Source organism: Giraffa tippelskirchi, chromosome 13, assembly GCF_054371585.1.
Source record: "Giraffa tippelskirchi isolate mGirTip1 chromosome 13, T2T-mGirTip1v1.2.pri, whole genome shotgun sequence".
Lineage (NCBI taxonomy): Eukaryota > Metazoa > Chordata > Mammalia > Artiodactyla > Giraffidae > Giraffa > Giraffa tippelskirchi.
In genome coordinates, this window is record NC_137287.1 from 61,209,450 (window position 1) to 61,234,347 (window position 24,898).

Sequence of the window (24,898 nt, forward strand, 5' to 3'; positions counted from 1 at the left end):
TACATTTATTCTATAGTTTGTATTATTATGTCTTCATCTCCAAAATGTATTTTGATGGGGGGAGAGGGTCAAAGGATGAATGTACTTTTGGAAGAAGTGGCAACATCAGTTTCCTTTCTAGAGGATCATGAGAACGTTTTCAGAAGTTTAAACTGCTGAGGGTAACAAGAGAAATGATAGGAGACAGCCTGAGGCTTTTCTAATTAGCTGAAATATTTTGTCTGCTTTTCCTCTTTCTTAAATTTCAGCAAGCGTTTAATGCCACTGCCGTCGTGAGACATATGAGAAAACTACATCTTGGCAGCAGCCTGGACAGTTCAAATGCAAGTGTTTCGAGCAGCCTCAGTCTGGCCAGCCAAAAAGATTGTGCGTATGTAGCAAAAACAGAACTTTCCAACTGGTGTTTTAGACAGATCTGGTAGGGAGAAAAGGGGACTGTAGTTTGCTGAGTACCTACTATGTATCAGGGTTCCCTGGTTACTCAGATGGTAAAAAATCTGCCTGCAATGCAGGAGACCCTGGTTCGATCCCTGGGTTGGGAAGATCCCCTGGAGAAAGAAGTGGCAACCCACTCCAGTATTCTTGCCAGAGAATTCCATGGAAGGCCATGGGGTGGACACAAGTAAGCGACTAACACTTTCACTTTACTGCGTGTCAGGCACTGTTACTACTCGATTTCATTAATACTCCCAACAACTCTAGTACACTGTTTTTCAAAATATTTTAAGAATTTAATTATTTAATATTTATGTAACCCTAAGTCCTAGTATTTCCACATCGAGATGAGAAATCAGTGGCTCAAGTCCCACCCAGCCATGTGTGTGGACGGAGCCAACACTTTCTGATCCATCTCCTTATGATCTGACTTGCTTCTCACTGAGTGTCACCCTTTGGGACCAATGACAGAGACTCATGTCAGCCTGGGTCTCACTGACTTTTAAAATGTATTATTTTACTGATGATCATTTGAGCTAATTTATTTGAAGTGTGTTGGCTTTGTGATCAGAGTAAAGATATTAGGTTGGCCAAAAAGTTGGTTCAGGTTTTTCCATAAGATGTTACAGAACACCTGAACCAGATTTTTGGCCGACCCGTACTAATGTTTCCTTGTCCTCCATCTTTGCGTGGAGCAGTACATCACCGAGGACGCATGCACACCCTCCTTATTTTTCTCTCCCAATCCCCGCTCTACACGTTCACCTTAATCTCTAGGCTTTTCCACGGGCTCATCTGCACTGCTTGTTGTTGTTTAGTCACCAAGTCATGTCCAACTCTTTGGTGACCCCATGGACTGTAGTCTGCCAGGATCTTCTGTCCATGGGATTTCCCAGGCAAGAATACTGGTGTGAGTTGCCACTTCCTACTCCAGGGGATCTTCCCGACTCAGGTGTGTCCTGAATGGGCAAGCGGATTCTTTACCTCTGAGCCACCAGGGAAGCTCTCATCTGCACTGCAGAATTTCCTTCGTTGAAACCCTTCAGCTTGGTCTCACCCTGGGCATGACACTTCCTTCCTGTTTGCCTCAAAAACCGGTTCCCTTTGTCTTTAAATAATCCTCAAATCTCATTTGTGAACGTCCAGCCTTTAAGTTCTCCCAGGAAACCTCCACTGAGCGTCTCCTGACACAATTGCACACTGCTTTAGGCCCAATTTACATTTCAGCACAAATCCTTTCCACCTTCCGGTCAAAGAAAACCCCACAATCTATTGTTTATTTGAAGATTCAGACAGTGGCTCTGACAGCAAAGCCATCATAGTCATTTACTTTACGGTGTCCATGTGTTCGTGCTCACGAGTTCGTGGTGGTGAAGGTAGGGGGTACACTGCCACAGCTAAGATCATCCCACAACAGGACATTTCTGATGCCAGCATCTGCCTGGGGAGCGTTGGAGGTGCAGCATGTCAGGAATTGTTCTAGACTGGCGGGCTGCCGATTGATGCAGGACTAGCTCAGTGTGCCCTGGGTCACAGATGCTTCTTAGCCAAGAGTCTAGAACACACACAAAGCTGGGGTCATTCTTGATTCACTCTTAAAATCCCTGCTTTCCCAGCGCTGTTGTAAGAAATAAACAGTTCTTATGAGGACAGTATGTATTCAGTGGGCTTCTCAGGCAGTGCTTGTGGCAAAGAACCCACTTGCCAATGCAGGAGACATAAAAGATGCAGGTTCAACCCCTGGGTTGGGAAGATCCCTTGGAGGAGGACATGGCAACCCACTCCAGTATTCTTGCCCAGAGAATCCCATGGACAGAGGAGCCTGGCGGGCTACAGTCCATAGGTCGCAAAGAGTCGGGTATGACTGAAGCAGCTTAGCACGCACGCATACACACACGCACATTGGACATGTGTTTAATATCTAGCCTGATGCCTAGTATGTAGTAAATGCTCAGTAAATGGAAGCCCTCCTGTTGTGGTAGCTAAACCATGATGTATCCAAATACAACGCAGTTGTCATTGTTATATGGAAGCAAGGAGGGAAGACAAGTCCCTAAGAAGACTTTGGACCCTTGCAGATGTTTTCCTGTGGGTAGGTAAAAATTTAGAATCAAGGGCCTCAAAGTTTGTCCCCCACCCCAACAAACCCTTGCCATGGGAAGAGGGAGTGAGTATGTTCTTCTAAAGCTTTGAACTTCCTGTGTCTGCTGACCCCCTGCAGGTCTGACACCCTCCACGCTCTGTAGTTTCATGTCCTCTTCGTCCGGGGTCTCAGGAGTGGGAGCGGATCGGAGACCGAGGCCCACCACTGTGACGACAGTGCACTCTGGAAGCAAGTGACTGGCCCCGGAGGTGGGGCCCGGGGGGGCCGGGCCAGGGAAGAGGGGCCCCCGGGGGCCACCAGCGCCACCAGCCACTCCAGAGCAACCCCACCTTGCATGGTGCGCCTCCCTGCACAGGACTGGAAGACAGCAGTTTTTTTATGGCCATATTTTATACTGCAATTCTGAAGTGTTCATTTCTCACAAACTGTACTGACTCAAGGGAGCTGACTTAATAGGACCTGGTGCTGTACATATGAATCTCGCAAAGCTCTAACAGAACGGACTTTCTCAGTTCCTCTACCCAAGCCCTGTTGTTTCCACTCTTCTCAGTAGAGGTAACCATCTATGTTGTATTTTTTCATTCATGACAAAAAAAAAGTTTCAACTGGATTATTTAAGTATTGGTAAATATTGTGTATTAGGGTTTGTTTTTTTTTCCTTTTAAGAAATGTGTCCTTTCAAGCTATACTTCTTACTTCCATGACCTGTATCTTTGGCTTGTCGGTAGTAGAATTTTATGTTAACCTTTAAGAGATTTTTTTTTTCCTTCAAAGGGAATTTAAAAGTATTTTTTAAAATTCTAATAGAGGATTGATTGAGAATCTGTCTCCAAGGTGAAGAGTGCACTTTACTTCAATTCCTTCTCCTTGTCTCCCTTTCTTCCTTGGAGAGGCAGTTCTCTGAGAAGATAACTCACCTCTTCTGCAGGCCTGTTTTCTCCCTGGGAGTTGGGGAGCCCGTGGGAGGGGACCTGCAGAAAACCTTGCCTGGCAGCTCCTCCAGCGAAGCCCTCTCCAACTGGAGACCCTGGGGCCTCTGGCCATCAGCAGTCAGAAATGAAGAAGCCTGCTCCCTCAAGATGCAAGGCTAGACTTATGATGAAGGAGATGACCCCTCTCCCCCAGCAAAAATTTCAGAGCCTCCCACACAGAAACAGCACGATGCCATTTTGTTTGGAGCAAATTTCTCACACAGCTCTCCTTTCTCACAAAGGAGGGTGGCATGTGAAAGCCCAGCTATGCAGTTTTAAAATTGATCTCTCTGTTTTTTAAAAATGCATTTCTAATCTTACAACTGCGAACAGCCTCCAGCTCACACCAGTTGTTTCTGCAAGTGTTTACACTGTTATTAGAGGTTGAGGATCTGGAGAGGGGAAGACAGGGCAATGACCTTGGAAAAGACCCCATTGATGTGAGGTGGTGAGGAGAGGTGACCTTCCCGGCCAGTAGGACACTGACCACTGCAGTGACAACCAGGGACCACCCCAGCCAGGCCCAGCTGGCATGCAAAGCCATCCCTCTGATGAAGGGAATCCCCAAACCAAAGATCTGAGATGGTGGGGTCACCAGTGGTCACAGGTTTCCCAGGACTGAAGGATTTCCCAGGATATAAGACTTTCAAACCAGCAGTGTCCCAGGAAAACTGGGCCACGTTGTTCACCCATGTGGTGGACGGGTGTGAAGGATAGAGCAAGCACAGTGTGAAACCCAGGACAAAGCGCTTCTCCAGGAGGCATCCAAGATGCTGTCATGAAGAGGTGAGCAGGTGGTGCCAGATGCAAAAGCCCTCCCTCAGCCCTCGTGCCCACACGATGCCCTGAGTCTGCATCCACACAGTCAGCCTGGAGCCGCAGTGGGTCCCTGCATATCTTCTTGATGGTCCCGTGACTTCCCTGGCTGTTGTCCTCATGCTCTTCTCCTGCACAGTCAGACTCAGTGGATCCTGTTAGTCAGGCTGTCTTTGTCACTTCTACACCTTTGCCTGGGTGTAGGCCAAATGTTCAGTGATGGCCCCCTCAGCACAAACACACACACACACACACACAGTGTTATGAGGCTCAACAGCTGCATTCTGCCTCCTTCAGGACGGTGGTGCAGGTGTGTGTAAGAGCCGCTGGGAAGACAGGCATCTGGTCCACTCCATGTCCACTGCATCACAGACACTCAGCCCCTTGACAGGAATCCCACTTGACATCTGCCACACGTGCATCCAGAGTGGAAATCAAGCTGTTACTCTTCAAAATTTGTAAAAAGCCTGAAAATGTCTATAAAATGACAGAAAACCCAATTAAGAAGCAAGTATTGCCTCATTTGGAGGACAATAGCATGAATATTATAAACAGAATCAGAAAACTGAGGCATGTCTCCCAGGACTTTAGTAGAATGTTGCTTACTAAGAAGTGTAATGGAAGATCCAAGTTTCTACAGTATAAGAGGAGAAGTACTTAGTTGTTATGGAGGAAGGGTGATAATTTGCCTGAATCTGATACTTAGAACGTGTGCCCAAATAGTTACCAGCTCCTTGAACTGTGCACTACTACACAGTCATTTGCACTTGGAAAGCAGCATGTGAAGCCAGATTTATTGGTGGTAAATTATTTTGTGGAGCTGAAGTGTGGGATGCATGTTCTATGCAATTAGTTTGAAAATATGTCTTACCTGAAAAGTGCAGAAGAGCTGAAAGATGGGCAGGTTGCAGGTGCCTCTTTGTGATTTGGGGTCAGCTCTTGGCCATGGTTGGGCACATCAGGTCTCAGTACCAAACTGCAAGAAGATAGTGACTGTTTCAGCCCAAAAGTAGACTCTGTTGAACTTGACATCAGATGAATCTCTGCTGTCTGGATGCCACCAGACTCAGGTTTTTTTCCCCATTATTTTAGGAAGAGGAGAAAATAAGCCCCATATGGAAAAACTTCTCTGCTCAGAGAGCCTTAGTGGTTAAAAAACGGAGTTTCTCTTTCAGCCGTGTTATTTACACTTGATTACAAGACAGGAAGAGAACTCGGAATATGCTTTTTGGTAACACCTGCCAAGTGGAGTGGCAGAGCCCTAGGACCCTCACTGACATCAAGCTATACCAACAGAAACTGAGCTTTTCATAGGGACACCTGGCTTACACATTGCCTCGAGGCCAGTGCGTGTGGCTAGGCTGAGGATGGACCGTGGACTTCATCACAGACTTCTTTCCAACACACCCCCACCCCACCAATTTGGTCTTTTCACCTCCTCAGAGCAAGTGGATTATTTTTCTTATTTGAAAGAGTGTCTTCGAATGGTCTTGCCCTCAGCTGCCTGTCTCTCTCTCCTTCACTTCCCTGATCTTCATCTCATCCATGAGGCCATCAGAGAGCCTAGCATTTGTCTGAAACAGAGAGCGTGCACCCAAGTGTGGCCCTGACAGACTTTTGAGCAAGTCCCAGCTCTTCAGCTGGCTCTGAGCGTAGCGTCCAGGGAACTGGGCAGTTGGGCTTAGAGCTGACCAGGCAAGTCTCTGGCACTCAGGGAGCATGAGCTGGTGAAAGGCATGTGACACATGTCTCCCCGGCTCAGTCTACCTACCCAGCACTAATCTCATCCTGTTCATTTGTCTCCTGTGGTGTCCAGAAGACGCGGGTGGATTATGAAGAGAAAGACCTCCTCCTTTAGAATGACAGCCAAAAACACTAGGGACAAAGGGACGGATTGCAAGTTACCCTCCTTGCAAAGAAAGGGGTTGACCCTTTCTTTGGAGGAGTGACAGCTTGATGAATGCCCTGGGGTTTTATGTGTTGTGAGTAATCTTAAACAGAAAGAAAAGACTGTATCCCAGTGGAGATAACTCAGTATTTTAAGGCTTTGGCCACCATGGCCCCCTCACCCACCCAGAACCTGGGCTGTGTTGATTCTTCACCTTGGAGAAGCCACCCTGGAACCATTGCTCCAGGTTTGAGGGCGGGAGAAGGAGGGTTATGGCCTCTGTGTTTCGCCTGCAACACTTTGGACTTCCCAACTTTGTATGGTCTCCACAAGCTCCCTTCTGGGCTTCCTCTGGTTGCGAAAATGGACAGCAAGGCCCAGTAGAGGGCAGTTCCTCCCATTTTCATAAGCAGAAATAAGATGTGCCCTTTCCCAGGGTCTCACTATCACTTCTGGCAAATGGAATGAAGGTCCTCTGAATCAACTGATGCACGAAACCTTTGCATGTTCTTCTGAAACAATACTGCTTCCCGTTCTGTCCACTTATGCTCTGCAGAGTTGGCCTTTTCCTTAAACACATTCCAGACCAAACACTGTTCAGTTTGTTTTAAAAAAAATGTATATACCAGTTTGTAACCCACCACTCTTTGCGAGGGACAGGGGGCTGGTCCTAGTTTGGGGCTGCAAGTTGGCCAAAGAGTGTTCCAGTTGGTTTTCAGAATTGAAAAAGTTGAGATAGGAAGGGTGAATTGGGCAGATTTCTAAAAGGAGAGCTTGATTCACAGAGATGCCAAGAAAACCAGCCTGCCAATGAGATTGCTTGACACTTCTACATTGGCCAGAAGGCAGGGACGAGAAAGAGGAAGGCAGGAGGCCCAACCCCCTTCAGCCCTGACCTTCAGTGTGGTCCCAGTGCATCGCGATCTGCAGCCCAGCACAGGCACAGGAGCCCAGCCCCACTGTGAAGTTGGCCCTGCATGCTGGCCACGACCTGGCCCACCTCCTGCTCTGGGCCAAATCCAACGGGCAGGAGCATCAGTCTCTCCTGCCTTCCCTGCCACTTGTAGCAGGAGCAGCCGCGCTTGTGGCTCCGGGGCCTCTGCTTCTGCAAACCCAAAGGCTGTTCATTTGGCAGCCAACCCTGCAGCATGTGGCTGCCAGGTCTGATTTCGTGGACAAAGTGTGGAATGGCTTCTTGGTGTCTGTATCTCTCTCTACACCAAAGGGACTGACTACTGCATTTCCCTCTTTGTACTAATGCCGCTTCTGCATTCACCATATCCATTTTTAACCTTTTGGTCTCCAGGGAACTTCTCATATGATGATTGTGTCTTCTGATGATTTACCAACTTCTTTTACTTCGAGGTGATTTTATTTTCTTATGGACAGGAAAAAAGAAAACGAAAGGAGTGTTGAGGCTTTCATCATAGAGATAAGATATCACCAGGAACTCAAAAGCGCCAAACACTGGATAAATTACTTCTCAAAGAAAAACCGTAATCTGGACAGACTGAGGTTCCTGGGCCCTGGTGGTAACATTGCACTTGAGGGAGGAGGTGCTGGGGCAGTGCTGTCAGCCAGGCTCTTGACATGTTATAAAAACAAAAATAGTGACAAAAATGCTACAACCTTGCAACAGCATCTTTGTTTTGCAAGACAGGCAGCATGTTTCAGAGAACATTTATCTTAGCCCCATGTTCAGGTTGAAAGATATTAATACAAAAGGTACATTCTGTCCAGAATAAAATTTGGAACAATTTCTAAATTGGCTCTGGTCACTGCAATAATGTCATAGTCCTTCTTGCAGCTCTCCCAACAGTGAGCATGTTTTCCAAAAGCTTATGACATTGAACCCAGGAATGTCCCTGTGTCTATTATTACTAGGCTTGTAATTGGTTCAATTTTTCCATAAAAACATGCTTGTCCAAAAGAAGGGAAACTGGGCATTTATTCCATGCATGTAATAAACTCTGCAAGAAGTTTACTCCACATAGGTTTGCGGCACTGCAAAATTGTTAACGGGCCTGTGTAGCAAATGATTCTCTGCCTTGACAATCATGTACACATATCAAGATTTCTATCATAATGATGATGAGATTGATGACTTCTTGTTTTCCTCCAATAAAGACAATTAATCACCTTCAGATGAGTGTCGTTTGTTTCCTCCATAAGAAGCCAGATTGGAGTGTTTCAACAGCTCTCTTTCCTCCTCTCTATAAAGTTTGAATTTGAAGAAGGAGTTGAATTGAGGCCCTGGAAATTCATAAGGTCCCCTAAATATTTTATGGGGCTTACCTGATGGCTCAAGCAGTAAAGAATACACCTGAAATGCAGGAGACACAAGAGGCGTGGGTTTGATCCCTCAGTAGGGAAGATCCTCTGGAGGAGGGCATGACAACCCACTCCAGTATTCTTGCATGGAGAATCCTGTGGACAGAGGAACCCAGCGGGCTATGGTTCACGGAGTCACAAAGAGTTGGACATGACTGAAGCGACTGAGCACAACACAAATACTTTATATCACCACTGCAGGAATCCTGTGCAGGAATCCTGCCAAGGATGGGGGCAGGACAGGCACAGCTTGGCTTTGAGGCTTCTGGTGGGCTCTCCGGCTCCCCCTTTGCCTTGCTGCTTTAGAAGGTGGCTGGAGGTGGACCCAGAAGCCCTCAGAAACCTAGATCACACTAACTAGATATTCTTGAGTTGTTTGCGGGAAAAGCCAACACTGATTTCCAGGAAAACCTCTCTGATCTCACGTGCCTGCCCACATGCCCACACCTGTCCATCTCCTGGGCACAGCCTGGGGATTCTCGATGCCCAGAGGAAGAGTCTTTTCTGATCATGTAGCCAAAAGTGGGGTCTGGCTGCTCTCCGCTCAAAAGCCAATAAAGAGTCAAGGTCGGTGGAAAGGAAAGTTTGGTTTATTCTGGATGCCAACAACCAGGGAGGAGGGCATGCAGACACCTCGCCAAAGGCGAAATCCCCCCACCACCATTTACAATCAGTGGGCAAGAGCTTTTATAGACAGAGAGAGGGCCTTACATGCAGAAACAGCACAGTCAGCTCTTGACAGTCATCTTGAAATTGGTCATTGGTCTGATCAGTGTCACCTTAATCATAAGTACAGTTAACCTTCAGCTCCAGGGTAGTTTGTTTCCATTTCTTGGGGCCAGTTCTCGGAATTGTGGCAACTTATGTCATGGCTACACTCTGGTCATCATGTAAACTTCTCCACCTGGTAAGGGTTTCAGTATTTATAAGACAGTTCACAGGATATGGTTCGGAATATTATCTACAGCCCTTGAGGAGGAACTAAAGGTCCTTGACTTTGCTTAATGACTGAACTATCATTATTTGGTCTTGTTTGTCTGTTTTCCTTGATTTCTACATTTTCTCACTTCTCTGATTAAATGATCTTGGTTAACATTTTTCTATAGGCAAAATTGAAGGCAGAGGACATGAGGGCGAGGACCATAGGGTCCTGCTCTGTTTCAATCAGAAGAGTGAATATTGTTGTTGTTTTTTTTTTTTTTTCTGGTTGGAACACTTACAGCTCGTAGCTCATTGGATATATTGTGGGAATTGGATCTGATCCACCAGACGATTCCTCCAATCCAAATAATAAGTTGTTGTGTCACAGGGGAAAAAGTGAATTGGACATGGTTGTAGAAATATAGAATAAACACTAACCCACACAGCTGGTATCAAGTGAAAAAAGCATGAACCTTAGTAGAAATAAGTAAGCCCCAAATAAATATAGTATCCATCATCTGATTCCTGATGTCTAGTCCTTTCTTAGCTGATATGGCTTCTCTCAATGCAGACCCTAGTTAGGAGCTATATCATAACACAGGGTTCATTCAGCAGGTACAGAGGTGACATAGTTAATGCAGGCTTTATGGAACAAAAGAACTTTAGTAACCTAACCAGTTTTGAAAACTATCTGTAAGGATTCATTAAAGAGAAGGCTCACCAACTGTGACTGAAAATTTAGCCTAAGCAAGCGCACAGAAGTATAAAACTGATCCTAATAGAAAGCTGATATTTATTAGAGCCCTAGAGTTGAAATGTTTAAGGTCAAACTTTGATTTCACTGAGTTCCAGCAGCAATGACCAGCACCTGTATTCTTCAGACATTCACCGAACCTCTTTGTGGCTCAAAAAATGTTCAATATGCATTGAAATTCACCTCAAAGTTCCTTATATTTTTCAGGGAAATTTTGCTCTTCACATTCTCTTGGGATTGTCTATCATCGGCCAGAATACATATAGGGAACCAGTGGTACAAGAATTAAACAAAAGCCTCCCTGCATAGATGCAGAACTGTCCATCCAGACAAGAACCATACTTTGTTATTATTATCAGCAGCAATAACTACTACTACTAACCATGCTGCAGATCGTCTGTTCTAGATACTGTGCTAACTGAATTCCATTCAGTATCTCACTTAACCATCAGCTCAACAAGAAAGGTGCCCTTCTTCCCCAAATGGGTTCAGAAAGATTAAATGATTTGCCTACAGGCAGCAGAGTTTCACAGAGAAGGCAATGGCAACCCACTCCAGTACTCTTGCCCAGAAAATCCCATGGACGGAGGAGCCTGGTGGGCTGCAGTCCATGGGGTCGTGAAGAGTCGGACACGATTCAGCGGCTTCACTTTCACTTTCATGCATTGGAGAAGGCAATGCCAACCCACTCCAGTGTTCTTGCCTGGAGAATCCCAGGGACGGCGGAGCCTGGTGGGCTGCCATCTATGGGGTGGCACAGAGTCAGACACGACTGAAGCGACTTAGCAGCAGCAGCAGCAGAGTTTCAAACTCAACTGGACTGACATCAAAGGCCGTCCTACTGTATTTCCTCTCATAATTCTCTGCAAGTCACTGAATTCCAAACTGCCCAATATGGACTTCATTTGTTTAGTAATTGGGGGCCACTGGTAATTATTGAGTTGAATGACACCATGGAATCAGTTAATGTCTGGAATGTTACCATTCCTAAGGTCTATCACACCACATCTCCAAGAGAAACTTCTCTTAGCATCTCAGCCTAGTCTTACACAAGTTCAGTAAATGAGGAACAACAGCAGAGGGGACACAGGCATAACTCTTACTAGCCCATGTGTTTTCTGCTGTTCCGTTGTTTCATGTCTCAGGAGAAATGTCACAGAAGCTGGATTTGATCTAGAATCAGAGCTGCAGACGATAATCATAACACTGCCGGGTTTTTTGTTTTGTGTTTTAAGTTAGTCTCTTCTCTTGCTCTGATTGATATCACTGGAAAATTGTCTTCATACACACGGAGTTTTTTTCCTGACATGCAGACCTCCCTGTTGTCTGCTATTTTCCCCAGATCGCCTTCAAAACTGCTGATTTATTTTCAAGACAGTGTCTCAGATCTCTGGTTCTCTTCCATGCTCCCCTGGGAGGAACCGTGTTTAGCATGAGTTCATCTTCCTAATGTGTTTCCACCAGCAAGCACGGACTCTATGCAGAAAGACTTAATGGGCCAGGAAAATGCAATTCGTGGTCAACTTATGAACCCTTTTCCTCTTGGCTTCATCTCAGGCTGCTTCTCCCCCCTCTCTATAAAATACTGTTTTAGCTTCAACATTATATTTGTCTTGGGGGCATCAGGATTCATTTCTGTGGGCCTTGCTGATTCAGGCTGTTTATATCAGCTCATGGAGAAAAACTCACACAGGATGCTGAGCCGCCGGCCAACCTGGCTGTAGTCACAGAGAAGAGCATCCTGACCGAACCCTCTCGTTAGGGCCAGCTGCTCCCCAGCATGGAAGTGGAACACAGCTAACTTTTGTACCCACCTGTCCCAGAGTGCTTGTCACAGGGCACCCCTGTGGGAGGAAAGAAAGCTTATTCATGGTAAGTCTTTTAAACAAATTGTCTCAGGTCTGGACAGTAGTCCCAATAGTGATGAAATCTCAGGGGCACCAAAAGTGTGTGTGTGTGGGGGTACTTGGCATCACTCTGGTACAGGCTGCCCTAAAGGGGAGCCGCACCCCCTCAACTGTGCTGCTTGACAAATGGTCCCCAGGCTGCACTGCCTCAAAGCTGCATCCCAAAGCTTCCCACGCCTTACCTCCCCCTGCCCCCCGGAGATCTTGCTGAGATGCAGATTCTGAGTCAGCAGGTCTTGGGGGGTGGGCTGAGCTCCCAGGTGGCACTGCTGCCGCTGGTGGTCCTCACACCTGCCTGCATGTTCGAATCACTCTGGGATCATTTCAGAAATACTAGTGCCTGGGCCAACGACACCAGGATCGCTGGTGAAAAGGTGCCCTCATGGGCTTCATTCCTAGCCATACCATGTGGGCTTCATCTAGGGCTACTGACAATGTGAGTGCTGCTGAAGGGAGAGACAGACAGGCAGCAGTGAGAGAACACAGAAGTACCAGCATGGAAACCACAGTCTTTTTATAACCTCATCTTGGTACCTCAGTGCTTCTGCCATATTCTATTCATTAGAAGTGAGAGTTACCCAAGGGCGTGACCACCAGGATGTGGGGCCCACAGGGGGCCTTCTGCACAGCTGCCTCCCACACCCTTGTCCCTCTGTCGCCTCACTCATGACCCCTCAGTCATCCTCGCTGACCAGAGAGAGAGGTGAGGCTGGACTGTGATCTGTGACCAGAATTCACGTGCTGAGGGAGAGGCAGAACAGGGCCCCGGGATGCTGCAAAGAGCCAAGATGTTCTCAGAATGACATTCATCCAATTAATGTCTTTAAAAGCTTTTATTTGCTGTAAGAATATAGAGCAAGCTTACCAAAGCCTTAGCAAAAACTGCTCTGGGGAAGCAGCAAGCTTCAAGACACAGCATTCCCTGTGTCCTGAGAAGAAGCTTTTAACTCTGCCCAGAGTAAAAAAAATAAAGTAAGCTTTGGACATGCACATCCTGAAATCCTCAGGTGCACCCCATCTACCAATCAGTACCCATGTGGTTCTTCTTAAAGAGATCAAGATCGGAGATGCTCCATGTGGAGCTGGGAAATGAAGCTGTGCCTCACAGCTGCTGGTCCTCACGACTGAGATTAAACCCGGGCGCAGAGACTGACGGAAAGGGCTCTTGCTCTGGGCCAGTTTAAGTGATTCCCCTCCTCCTGAAGATAGTGGGGGGGACATGCTCCAGGCGAAATCCACCAGTGGACCAGATAGACATGGCCCCTTCTCGCTAAAGCCAACGCGCCTGTGCGGAGCAGTTCGCAGTGACAAGCCCTTGACCTTGAATTATCCTTCAGTCCTCACAGCAGCTCCGGAGGTGGGTGGGAAAGCGCGTGACTTCTGCCTCCGAACACGAGGAAACTGAGTCTCAGAGGGAGGAAGTGACTTGTGTCAGGGTCAGAGTTGGGCCTGCGAGGCTGAGCAAGTGAGGAGCGGGGAAACCTGTCAAGTGCGGGATATATAAGTGGGCTCATTTCCCAGCTTTGGAAAAAGGGTGTGAGTTTTCGCGGAGGCCGCTCCGCCGGCAGGAAATACAACACATCCCCTGGGGATGTTTCTTGGCTCCTTTCTGATCCACTCTCCCAGCAGGACTCTCACTCTTACCTCTGTGGCTCCTCCCCCTGCAAGTCCAGCGTGATCAGGGCTGAAAACTGGGTCCCCTCACTCGCCCCTGTTGCAACCTCGCAGGTGAGGCCTCTCTCACTCAACAACAATTTCCTGAGCACCTCCTGTGTGGCGGGGATGCTCTAGCATAAGGACCTCTGACCTCCTCAGGGTTCCATCCCCTCCTCTTTCACTTGCCTTCAGCCCCTCAATGTGTGTTGGAGCTGGAGGCGAAAACGCAGGTAAGCTTTCTCCTCTCCAGAGGCAGGGCTGTGCAAGCCACTTTCCCAGGGGGAGGCCGCCACGATCCTCTCCCCGTGGACCCCACACAGGCACGCTGAGCCACGTGGCTAGGAGAATGCTGTTAGAACACTGCCTGGGATCACTGAGCACCAGTGTTGTGTCTCATCCGAGGCCCACAATTCTGTGTTCCTCATGGCGTTTCCCCCTCTTCCGCCACATCAGCCCTGAAGGGATGTCAGGGAGTCACGGTGCCCAAATGGAATCCGAAGACATGGTCCTGGGTGCACCACTGTCGAGCTGTGTAATCTTGAGTGAGTCATTCTGATCTCTGCCTCCTGTCTTCATTTATGCCATGATGGGGACCCTCCAGCTCTCGAACCCTCTTGACACTCAGGCATCGCCGAATCCCCATGTTACAGTTCTACCAGGTGCCAATGTCTCTCTTGGGGTTTTGCTCTTTGTCTGGAAGTGGGTGTTGCCATGTCTAGTGTACCCTGCCTGCTTCCTGAGAAGCTTGGGGAAGAGTCTCAGTTGAGCCTGTGGATTTCAGGCTTTTCCAGAGGCAAGGAAGAGCGTGAATTAGACTTGTTACAGTAGTTATGAAACCCACATTTCCTGTCAGTTCTTTCCAAGTCTGGTGTTAAATGAGAAAACTGAAATATGAATGTTTACAAGGATGACTCAGGCCTGGAAAATGTGATAGCATGACGCCGGCTTTAAAGAATGGCAATAAAAGGACTTTTCTGATCCATTTGTTGACAAAAGACAGCAAGAGATCATTCATCTAGTTACTGGTCTCCAAACAGTTTTGATTGTGCCCTCTTTTGATGAAGTTCTTGAGCATGCAAGCATCCCTAATATATGAATATTTATATATTTGGAAAGTATAGGCATCTAGTATTGTACTTACAGATGAACATGTAAAGCATACACAAAGAAAATTAAAAGGACAGGATCAACACAAACTTGTCAACAAAACAAAGTGTCACATCAATGTGATTTAGTATCTTGTTTATTTTTATATAATACAGCAATTTGGGAGTCTGATTTCAAGTCTAGTTTGTCTAAATTCTTGGTCTCTAAGCACTGTTGTAACTGAAAAAGTTGCAATGCAAAAATATGTAGATCTAAAATGAAGACATCTATTGCTGGAGGGCTTACAACAAAGGAAACTGACTGAGGGCTTATAACTGACCAAATCCAAATTGAAAATTTACAAGACTTAAAGTGGTGTCATGACGTTCTTGAGCCCAAGTTTGTATTGCTTGCCGCACAACAGGCCTAATAAATGGAGAGATGAGTTATTAGCTCAAGGAATAGCAACTTTATTTGGAAAGCCAGCAGACTGAGAATATGGTGAACTAGTGTCCCAAAGGACCATCTTGCCTGGTTTGGATGCTAGTTTCTTTTATAGAACAAAGTAGGGAAGTGGGGAGGTAAAGTAAAAAAGGCTGTAAATTGTTGCAAATATTTCCTGGTTCCAACAATACTCAGGAGGGGATGTGTTCATTTTTTCTTTCCCCATAGCCACTCACAGGTGGGCCAGGCCAGGATATTTCCTGTGAGCTAAAAAAAGATAGTTTAAGCTCAGACATAGGAGGCAGAGTTCCAAGAGATGGGCCATTATGTATACTTTAAGCTAAAGGCAACATCCCCTTAGTAATTTGTTGTTTAGCCACTAAGTCATGTCCAACTCTTTTCCAACCCCATGGACTGTAGCCCACCAGGCTCCTTTGTCCATGGGATTTCTCAAGCAAGAATACTGCAATCAGTTGCCATTTCCTTCTTCAGGAGATCTTCCCAACCCAGGGATCAAACCCATGCCTCCTGCATTGGCAGGTGGATTCTTTACCACTAAGTCATCTGGGAAGCCCCCCTTTAGCAAAAGCAATAGAATACAAAGGTTAAAGTAAAAGAAACAGACTCAATATGGAGTCAGATTAGTTTCCTTGTTAATTGAACATCCCTTCTTTCCAATATCCTTCTTCTACCCTTTCTGCCAAAGACCCTGTGAGTGAAAGTCGCTCAGTCGTGTCCAACTCTTTGTGACCCCATGGACTATACAGTCCATGGAATTCTCCAGGCCAGAATACTGGAATGGTAACCTTTTCCTTCTCCACGGGATGTTCCCAACCCAGGGATCAAACCGAGGTCTCCCGCATTGTGGGCAGATTCTTTACCAGCTGAGACACCAGGGAAGCCCGAGAATACTGGAGTGGGTAGGCTACCCCTTCTCCATCGGATCTTCCTGACCGAGGAATCAAACCGAGGTCTCCTGCATTGCAAGTGGATTCTTTTTTTTTAATTTATTTTAATTGGAGGCTAATTACTTTACAATATTGTAGTGGTTTTTGCCATACATTGACATGAATCAGCCATGAGTGTACATGGGTTCCCCTTCCTGAACCCCGCTCCCACCTCCCTCCCCATCCCATCCCTCAGAGTCATCCCAGTGCACCAGCCCTGAGCACCCTGTCTCCTGCATTGAACCTGGACTGGTGATCTATTTCACAGATGATAATATACATGATTCAATGCTATTCTCTCAAATCATCCCACCCTTGCCTTCTCCCACTCAGGTGGAAGCCCCCAGCGGTAACTCATGTTTCACAAATATATAACTATAATCCAGGTACAAACAGTTCCCCACAAAGACCCTATTTTTGAAAAAAATAAAACAATAGGTCTGTGTTTATGTTTAACTCTTAAACACTTACATTTTTTGAAAACTCACAGCTGAGTGAAAATAGGCACTAATGTCTTTCTTTTGATTGAGACACTCCAGAGAACTTGGGACTTCAGACTGCTAGAGCAGTGTCCCCAAATTCTTAAATAATGTGGCCCTTTTTTTATGAGCTCAGCATACCAGCAAGTATGACTAAGACAGGGCAAATAGCTTTTAAAATTGAATTTGCAAAGAAACTATGGTATTTACATTCAATGGAATATTATTCAGCCTTAGAACAGAGGGAAATCCTGCCATTTGTGACAACATGGATGAATCAGAAGGATATTAAGTGAAATGAGCCAATCTCAGAAAGAATACTGTATGATCTATTTATATGGGGTTATCTAAAACAGTCAAACTCATGAAAGCAGAGAATGAATATACCAATGGTTTCCAGGGGCTTAGACATCAGGGAAATGGAGAGTTGTTATTCAGTGGATATAAAGTTTCAGTTAAGCTAGATGAATATATTCTAGAGATCTGCCATACACACCATACATATAGCTAAAAATGCAATCTTGTGAACATCACAGTTAGGTGTTCTTATTAAACCCAAACCAAAATGAACAAAACCCAAAGGACAGGAGGAAACTCTGGAAGGTATTGGATCTCTCTGTTGCCTTGATTGTGGAGATGGCATCACAGGTGTTTGCATATGTCCAAACTCATCAAATTGTACACATTAAATATGTGCAGTTCTTTGTGAAGCAGTTATACCTCAGTGAAGTAAAAGCTGGATTTGTATTTTATTACTCCAAGGGCTTCTACCTCCATTGAGCAATAGTCAATACATGTTGGAGACATATTTCATCAGTTGACAGGCAAGGAATGAGGCAACCTTGCCACTGTTCAGCAGTCCTCAATCCCAGCCAGGCTGCCATGAAAACACTCCCCTAGAGGGAGGGAACGTACTTGGGAATAAATATCCAGACCTCTTAGTGACTTGTCTTGAAAATCCAAGCCTATTACATCGTGACAAATCTTACACTAACCGAAGGGCTTTATGATAAAGCTGCTGCTGTTAAGTCACTTCAGTTGTGTGCGACCCCAGGGACGGCAGAGCCTGGTGGGCTGCCTGGAGAATCGCACAGATTCTCCAGGCAAGAACACTGGAGTGGGTTGCCATTTCCTTCTCCAATGCATGAAAGTGAGAAGTGAAAGTGAAGTTGCTCGATCGTGTCCGACTCTCAGCGACCCCATGGACTGTAGCCCACCAGGCTCCTCCATCCATGGGATTTTCCAGGCGAGAGTACTGGAGTGGGGTGCCATTGCCTTATAAAGCAGGCATAGTGAAACAGTAAGTTCCAGTCAATGTGCTGAGTGACACTGTGACCTCGTGGGGCAGAAAAGTACAGTGAAGAGAGAAAGTGGCAAGGGATACAGGTAAAATGCGTCTACCGACAGAGAACCATATGCAATGGGAGTACATCCCCTTGCACAATGGTTCTCAAAATTAACCAGACTTATGAAAACACCTGGGCATCTCGTTAAACTGCAGATTACCATTCAATAGGCCTGGGATGGGGATCGAGATTCTAAATTTCTAACACGTTCACAAGAAAGGCAGGTGCAGCTGGGACAAGACCACAACCCTGATCAACGAGACCCTACCATCTATGCGTCTTCAGCAGGGGAGTCAATCTTTTCTGAGCCTTTCTCAGCTGGCATTAGCCAACAGGGGTGGAATCCAACAGAGGCCGGCATTGGTGCGCTATACACATAGCACAGAATCTACAGGTAGTACCTAAGGGAGGTGGTAACTCATTATCAGGAGGTGGCCTGCTCCATCCCCACCCGCTCCAAGGCGTGGATGTAGCCGTCAAGCTCAGGAAGAGCCCAGCAGGTGGGCACCACAGCGCCCCTGTTGGCAGGAGGACACTCCAGCCGGAGACGCGATGCTCTTAAGGCGGCGAGGCCGCAGCTGAGCAGCTGAAGATGGCGCTGAAGGCGGGTGAAGTGGGGCTGCGTCTCTGCTCAGACTGTTAGCATAGTAACCCTTGCAGGGCAGCTCTTCGTAGAAAGGTCCCCTGTGAGTGAGCCACCAGTGTTACAGCTCCAGCGGGAATAAGCTGGCTCTGACTTGCTGGGCAAGACTGGTTCCAGCACCCACTGGACCAGGTAAGACTAGGAGCCCCAGGGGCAGCCATTTCTTTCTTGGGACCACTGAGGCTCTTCCTGCCCTCTGCTTTTCTGAAAGAAGCTACCCTCTGTGATTTCCAGGTCCCCACACTACTGTGAGCAGCTGGAAACTGCTACTGTCTCTAAAAAGAGAGGAAAGATTCCTGTGCTCTCTGGAGCTTCCCTGGTGGTCAGGACTCGGTGTTGCCACAAGGGCGGGGGAGGGAGTGGGGGACATGGGGGCGGCGCATGGGTTCAGTCCCTGGTCTGGGAATTACGATCCCACATGCCCCGCGGTGGTTTAAAAAAAAAAAAAATCGTCCACTCTCAGGTTGGGTCTCCCCTCCTCAGCAGGGAGAAAAGCTGTTAGACTTGGTTGAAGCCAAGCAAGCTGCCCCAACCCCCGCCCCTGCCCCCCATGTGTGTGCAGTTATGTTTTTCCTAGAGAAAATGAAGCGGTTTTCTGAAGTTTCCTAAAGTGACTGTGAATTAGCTTGTGATGCTTTTAAAGGCATCTGTCCACAGAGTCACACTTGGAGCCGACTTGCTAGCAAATCAGTTTAGGAGGCTGATTTTCCCCTGTCTGGCTTCTTCACATCAACCCCTGGCTATTTTGTTACAGATGGCGATAGTGGAGGGTGGGCCTGAATGAGGGCAAAGGCCAGGACTGTTTTGCTCATTATTTGCATCCTTAGGAAACAAGTCAGCACTCAGAATAACTATTTGTTGTTCATGAATCGCCAAGTCCCTGGTTTAGTAAATGGAACTGGCAGGTCAGCCTCTTTGGTGGTTACAGGTCATGGGTGGATACACGTGGTCCCGCCAGGCTACTCACCTTGCATCCTTCCACCTGAAGCCAGAGTGTTTGGGCGCTGACTGCCTCAGCTGTGCTGGTTCACTTTCCCTCTGGCCGTTCATTAGCCTGGTAGATTCAGGGTCCTCTTAGAAACGGCCTGTACACTAGCTCTGCTGCCCTGCTTACTTCGGATGAGCAGGAGGAACCTTGGCTTAGCACCCCCACCAGCCCCACTGTGACTCCATCAGCTTGCTGGTGGGGCCCATCAGAGACAGGGTTAGCATAAGGTAGGACTTATTTACCTTGAAGCCTAGCTGCAATAGACTTCAGCATGCCCCTGTTTTGCCCTATCCCCTTTGTCTTCCCTCTTTGTCCAGGCAGAGGGACTTTTACACTTCAAAGGGTATTGGTTCAGAACTGAGCATCCCAGCCAAGCACATAGGGGTAGCAGTGGCTTCTGGGAAGTAACGCAAACCGCCCAGCAACCACTGTGGAAACGAATCACCAGCCTGCCCTGGACTTCGCCTGGGGTCATCTCTGTGTCATCGCAGGGTCGTCCTACCTCTGGGATGGATGTTCACCCAGGATTCAGTTTTTCCCAAGCCTGGCCGTCTAGCATAACAGCTGGAAAGGGCAGTGTTCCAAGTCAACGGAATCAGACAATTCCAGATATTTCCTTTCTGTTGGTCGATTGTGTGTATCTGATGCATTCAGCATGCCTAGGAAAATGACAGGAGCTTTAAGGACCTAATCGACAATAGACATGGCTGGGCCGTGGTTGCCGGGGTGAGCTGAGAGAGAAGGATTGAATGGGTAGAGCACAGAGGATTTTGGGGGGCAGTGAAAATACTCTGTATGATACTGTAATGATGGATACAAGTCGTCATGTACTTGTCTGAACCCATAGAACATACAACACCAAGAGTGAACCCTTGTGTAAACTATGGACTTTGGGTGGTGATCCAAGGGGTAACACCACTTTGAGGCATCCGTGTAGTCCATCAGTTACAACAAATGCTCCACTCTGGTGGGGGATGTTGATGAGGGGGGAGCCCACCCATGTCTGGGGGCAGGGAGTAGGTGGGAAATCTCTTCACGTCCCCATCATTTTTGCTTTGAACCTAAAACTGCTCTAAAAATAGTCTGAAAAGGAATAGACATGGTTTCCTCCCTCAAAGGTGGGGGGATGTGATGGGCAGAGATTGTGTTGGCAGATGAAGGATGGCTGTGCAGACTCTGGGGTGGGTGAGGAGTCCCCTCTCCGGGTGCCTTGTTGGTGATTTTGAGGCTCTGATATAGACCTGCTCCTCTCAAAGTAAGGTACAGGAATAGAAAGTCATGGATTAGGATCCAGAGCCCGTGGGAATGCAAGGTGGCAGATTCTGTGGTGAGGGGTGGGCTGTCTGCACATGCAAGAGCCTGAAGGAGAGGCTGTCGGTTATCACAGGAGCTCATCTAGGGACCGGCCCCACCTCACTTGCCTGTCCCCTCCCTCACCCTCAGGGAGCAGGCCCTGAGCTGTGTGCAGGCAGGAAACTATGTCACACGCTTTGTTTATTCTGGAGCCAATTGTGAGCATGGCTGGGCCTCCCTGTCTGCTTCTCTGTGGCCTGAACACCTGCTGACCATGTGGCCAGGCCTGGGCAAGCCTGGGATGAAGGCCCTGTGGCAGGCCCTCCCCACGGCGTCCAAGCCTGCAGGCTGCCCTCTTGGCTAATTCCCACCTGGGGTGCTTTGCTCACTCCTGGTTGCTGGGGGATGGTAGGGGGTGGGGGCATGTCAGGATGACCTTTCTGATCTTTGGTTTGAACTCCTACAATTTGGCTGACTTTCTTAAGGATTAGTTCAGTGGTTCTTGGATGTGGATGCTCATTGAAATCACTTATGTGCGTTTTGCCGGTTCTAATGGAATTGGTCTGGGGGTGACCTCTGCAGTGGGAATGTTTAAAGCTCTCTCAGATGATTTGAGGGACTTCCCAGGTGGCTCAGTGGTAAAGAATCCTCCTGCCAGTACAGGAGACACGGGTTTGACTCCTAGGTCAAGAAGATCCTCTAGGGGAGGGATGGCAACCCATTCCAATATTCTTGCCTGGGAAATCCCATGTCTTGGGTCCTGGCGGGCTACAGTCCATTGGGTCGCAAAGAGCTGGACATGACTGAGCATGCATTCGCATGTGATTTGAGTACTGGGCATAAGGGGTCGAGGGAGGGGGCTCACTGGCCCAGCTGAAGCATTTCTAGATCTGATGAGAACTTCTTACTGCCCTCATTTGGTTTACACAAAGCAAGGGTCATGTGAAAAATAAAGATTGAATTAAGATGCTGCTCTGATTCCCAGTCTTCTGTGTTCTTTAAGAATAAATCCACCAGGTGAACAGTCTTTTCCCTTTTGAGTTGTTGGCTTAAAAAATAGTCACAACCTAGAAGTTGAGAGTTATATTTTATTTGGTGGGAATTTTTAGGACTTCAAGCCCGTGGGAGACAACATCTCACATAACCCTGAGAGAACTCTCCGAGGAGGGATCAGGTTATATAGAAGTTTGCAACAAAGAGCAGGTAGTTTGAACATCAAAAGTATTTTCATGAATTAAAATCAGATATCTCAAGGCATTTAGCGCTTTCCTTTGTATGGGAAGGTGCAAGAGTCTGGGCTCATTGAAATCGTTCTTTTTGTATATGCATCTCAGCTTTCTGGGGCCAGTGTCCTGTGTTTTTCACATCCTGAGCTCCTCAGAGCTCGCTGTAGGGAGTGGCTACAGCCTAATGGCTGCCAGATCGTGCAAGTATTTTTCTCTTTTTTGAGTGTCCCTAGGGCTCAGAACTCACATTTGGAGGGCCGGAGCCGCTGATGACTGTGACATCCTTGTTTACTGATATGGCAGAAAATACTCCATACTTCTCAGAGTAAAGGATTTAAAAAGCGTTTTGACATGCATTATACATCCAATATGATACAGAATGCCCAGTGAAATTTTGAATTTCAGAAACAGTGATTTTTTTTAAAAGTGTATGTCCTATGAAATATTGTGGGTATACTTATACTAAGAAATTATTCAAATTCAACTGGGCGTCCTGTATTTTTATTTTATAAACTGGGAGACTGTAATAGATAAATGGATTTTTTTTTCTTACAGATGACAAAAACCCGACTCAAACAATTGAAGCAAAACAAAAAAGTAAATCAATGGGTTTATATAACTGGCAAGTCCATGCATTGGGACTGTATTTAGATGTATCCAGGGAACTCTCTCCATATTTCTTAGCTCTTCTCTTCTCCGTACAGGTCTTTCTAAATAGAAGGAGAGAAGGCCGTAGGGAACTGTGGCCTCAGAGAATCCTAACAGCTTGTGATGCCAATGGAAGAGATCATCTCTTCTGAGCATTGCAGAAACAGGTAAGGCTGATTTTTAAAAAGTATTTATTTGGCTGTGCTGGATCTTTGATTGCAGCATGTGGGGTCTTCAGTCATTTCGGCCTGTGGGGTCTCTAGTTGTGGCATGGGGGTCTAGTTCTGTGACCAGAGATCCAACCTGGGCCCTCTGCGTTGGAAACTGGGTGTCTTAGCTCCTGGGCTGCCAGGGAAGTCTTAAGGCTGGTTTTTCTGGCTTTAGCCACACACCTACCCCTGAGTGACTGTGGCCAAGGAAGTTGAAAGGTTAATATGTTCTTGTGTTTATCCCGTGGCCACCCCTGGGGCTAGAGGTGTGGTCATTCTCACCCCAAATCATAGGACTGACCAGCATTACAACAGACAATATTACACCTGCACAATATGGGTGGTTTTCCAAGGGAAAGGATTTTGAGCGGGTTTCCATCTACTCCGTGCAAAGAGAAAATGCACCTTTTGCTCATCCCAAACATGAGCACCTCTTGTCTAAGGAAGGGAGGACCTGAATTAGTTGGATTGGCTGTGGGGTGAGAAACAGTGGGCAACTCCCCATGGTCTCTAAATGAACTTCCCAGTTGTTCAGTTGTTCTAGCAGAGGAGCACGCACACCTTACTAGCTCTCTGCCATCCAGCAGGGCCTTCTGTATGGAGAAGAGACCAAGATCTTTTTCTTTTTTTAATTTTTATTTTATATTGGAGTATAGTTGATTTCCAATGTTGTGTTAGTTTCAGGTATAGCAAAATGATTATATTTAGTTATTACAGCAAAGTGATTCATTTATGCACATATATATGTATCTCTCAAATTCCTTTCCCATATCGGTTATTAGAGAGTTTTGAGTCGAGTTCCCAGTGCTCTACAATAAGTCCTTGTTGATTATCTATTTTATATATAGTAGTGTGTATCGTTAATCCCAATTTCCTAATTTATTCTTCCCCCCACTTTTCCCTTTTGGTAACCAAAAGTTTGTGTTTTTAAGTCTGCTAATCTGTTTCTGTTTTGCAGGTAAATTCATTTGTATCATTTTTTAGATTCCACATGAAAGTGATATGATGTGATATTTGTCTTTCTCGGTCTGATTTACTTCATTTAGTGTGATAATCTCTGGGTCCATTCATGCTGCTACAAATGGCATTATTTCTTTTCTATGGCTGAGTAATATTCCATTGTATATATATGTACCACATCTTCTTTATCCATTCATCTGTTGATGAATATTAAGATGGCTTCCATGTCTTGGCTATTGTGAGTAGTGCTGCGATGAACATTGGGTGTGTACATCTTTTCAAAGTGTGGTTTTCTCTGGATATATGCCCAGAAGTGCAGTTGCTAGATCATATGGTAGCAAGGTCTTTATTTGGGGTGGGGGCTAGAGGATCAGTGCTGCCCTTACAAGGAGCATCCTTCTTCCAGCTCTGTACCTCACTATGGCTGTGAAAGTTGGAAACCCCTCAGTCTCCTGTGGTTGAAGACACCTTTTTCTGATGTCTGAGTGGCTCATCCTCAACATTCTGAGTTGCACTGTGCCTTGGTAACCTCACCAGGGTGACACCCAGAAATTCTCTGATCCTGTGGGTGCTGGATAAGTGATTACACTAGAAGGAGCAGGCAAGCTCTAGGAGTTTCCCATGTCTGCTTTGTGTTGTGGCCTTTTTGTTCATGGGACTCATATTTGAATCCTCAACTGTCCTGTAGAACACAAGCTTCTTAAAGTCAGGGATTCTTTCTTTTCTTTCCTTGGGTCCACCATGGGGCTTTGTTGAATGTATTTAAGTGTCTAGAAAGATAGGGAAGACGGCTCCCTTATCCTCCTGTCCCCAGTTCTCATAAGTGGGCCTTCCCATTTCACATGC

The 24,898-nt window shown here is 46.7% G+C and overlaps 1 protein-coding gene across 7 annotated transcripts in view; it reads left to right on the plus strand.

Annotated features, from left to right (window-relative positions):
* CAMK1D (calcium/calmodulin dependent protein kinase ID) overlaps positions 1-8,358 on the plus strand; it is a 496,165-nt gene extending 487,807 nt beyond the window's left edge. For 4 of the 7 annotated variants that reach the window (XM_081554101.1, XM_081554100.1, XM_081554105.1 and 1 more), the window contains 2 exons: positions 249-366; positions 2,657-8,358. In XM_081554101.1, coding sequence (XP_081410227.1) covers positions 249-366; positions 2,657-2,775 — 237 coding nt within the window. In that variant the 3' untranslated portion in view covers positions 2,776-8,358. Of the gene's footprint in view, positions 1-248; positions 371-2,656 lie in introns of all 7 variants that reach the window. The other 3 variants (XM_081554104.1, XM_081554107.1, XM_081554106.1) reach the window with 1 other exon arrangement.
* The last annotated feature ends 16,540 nt before the right edge of the window (positions 8,359-24,898 follow it).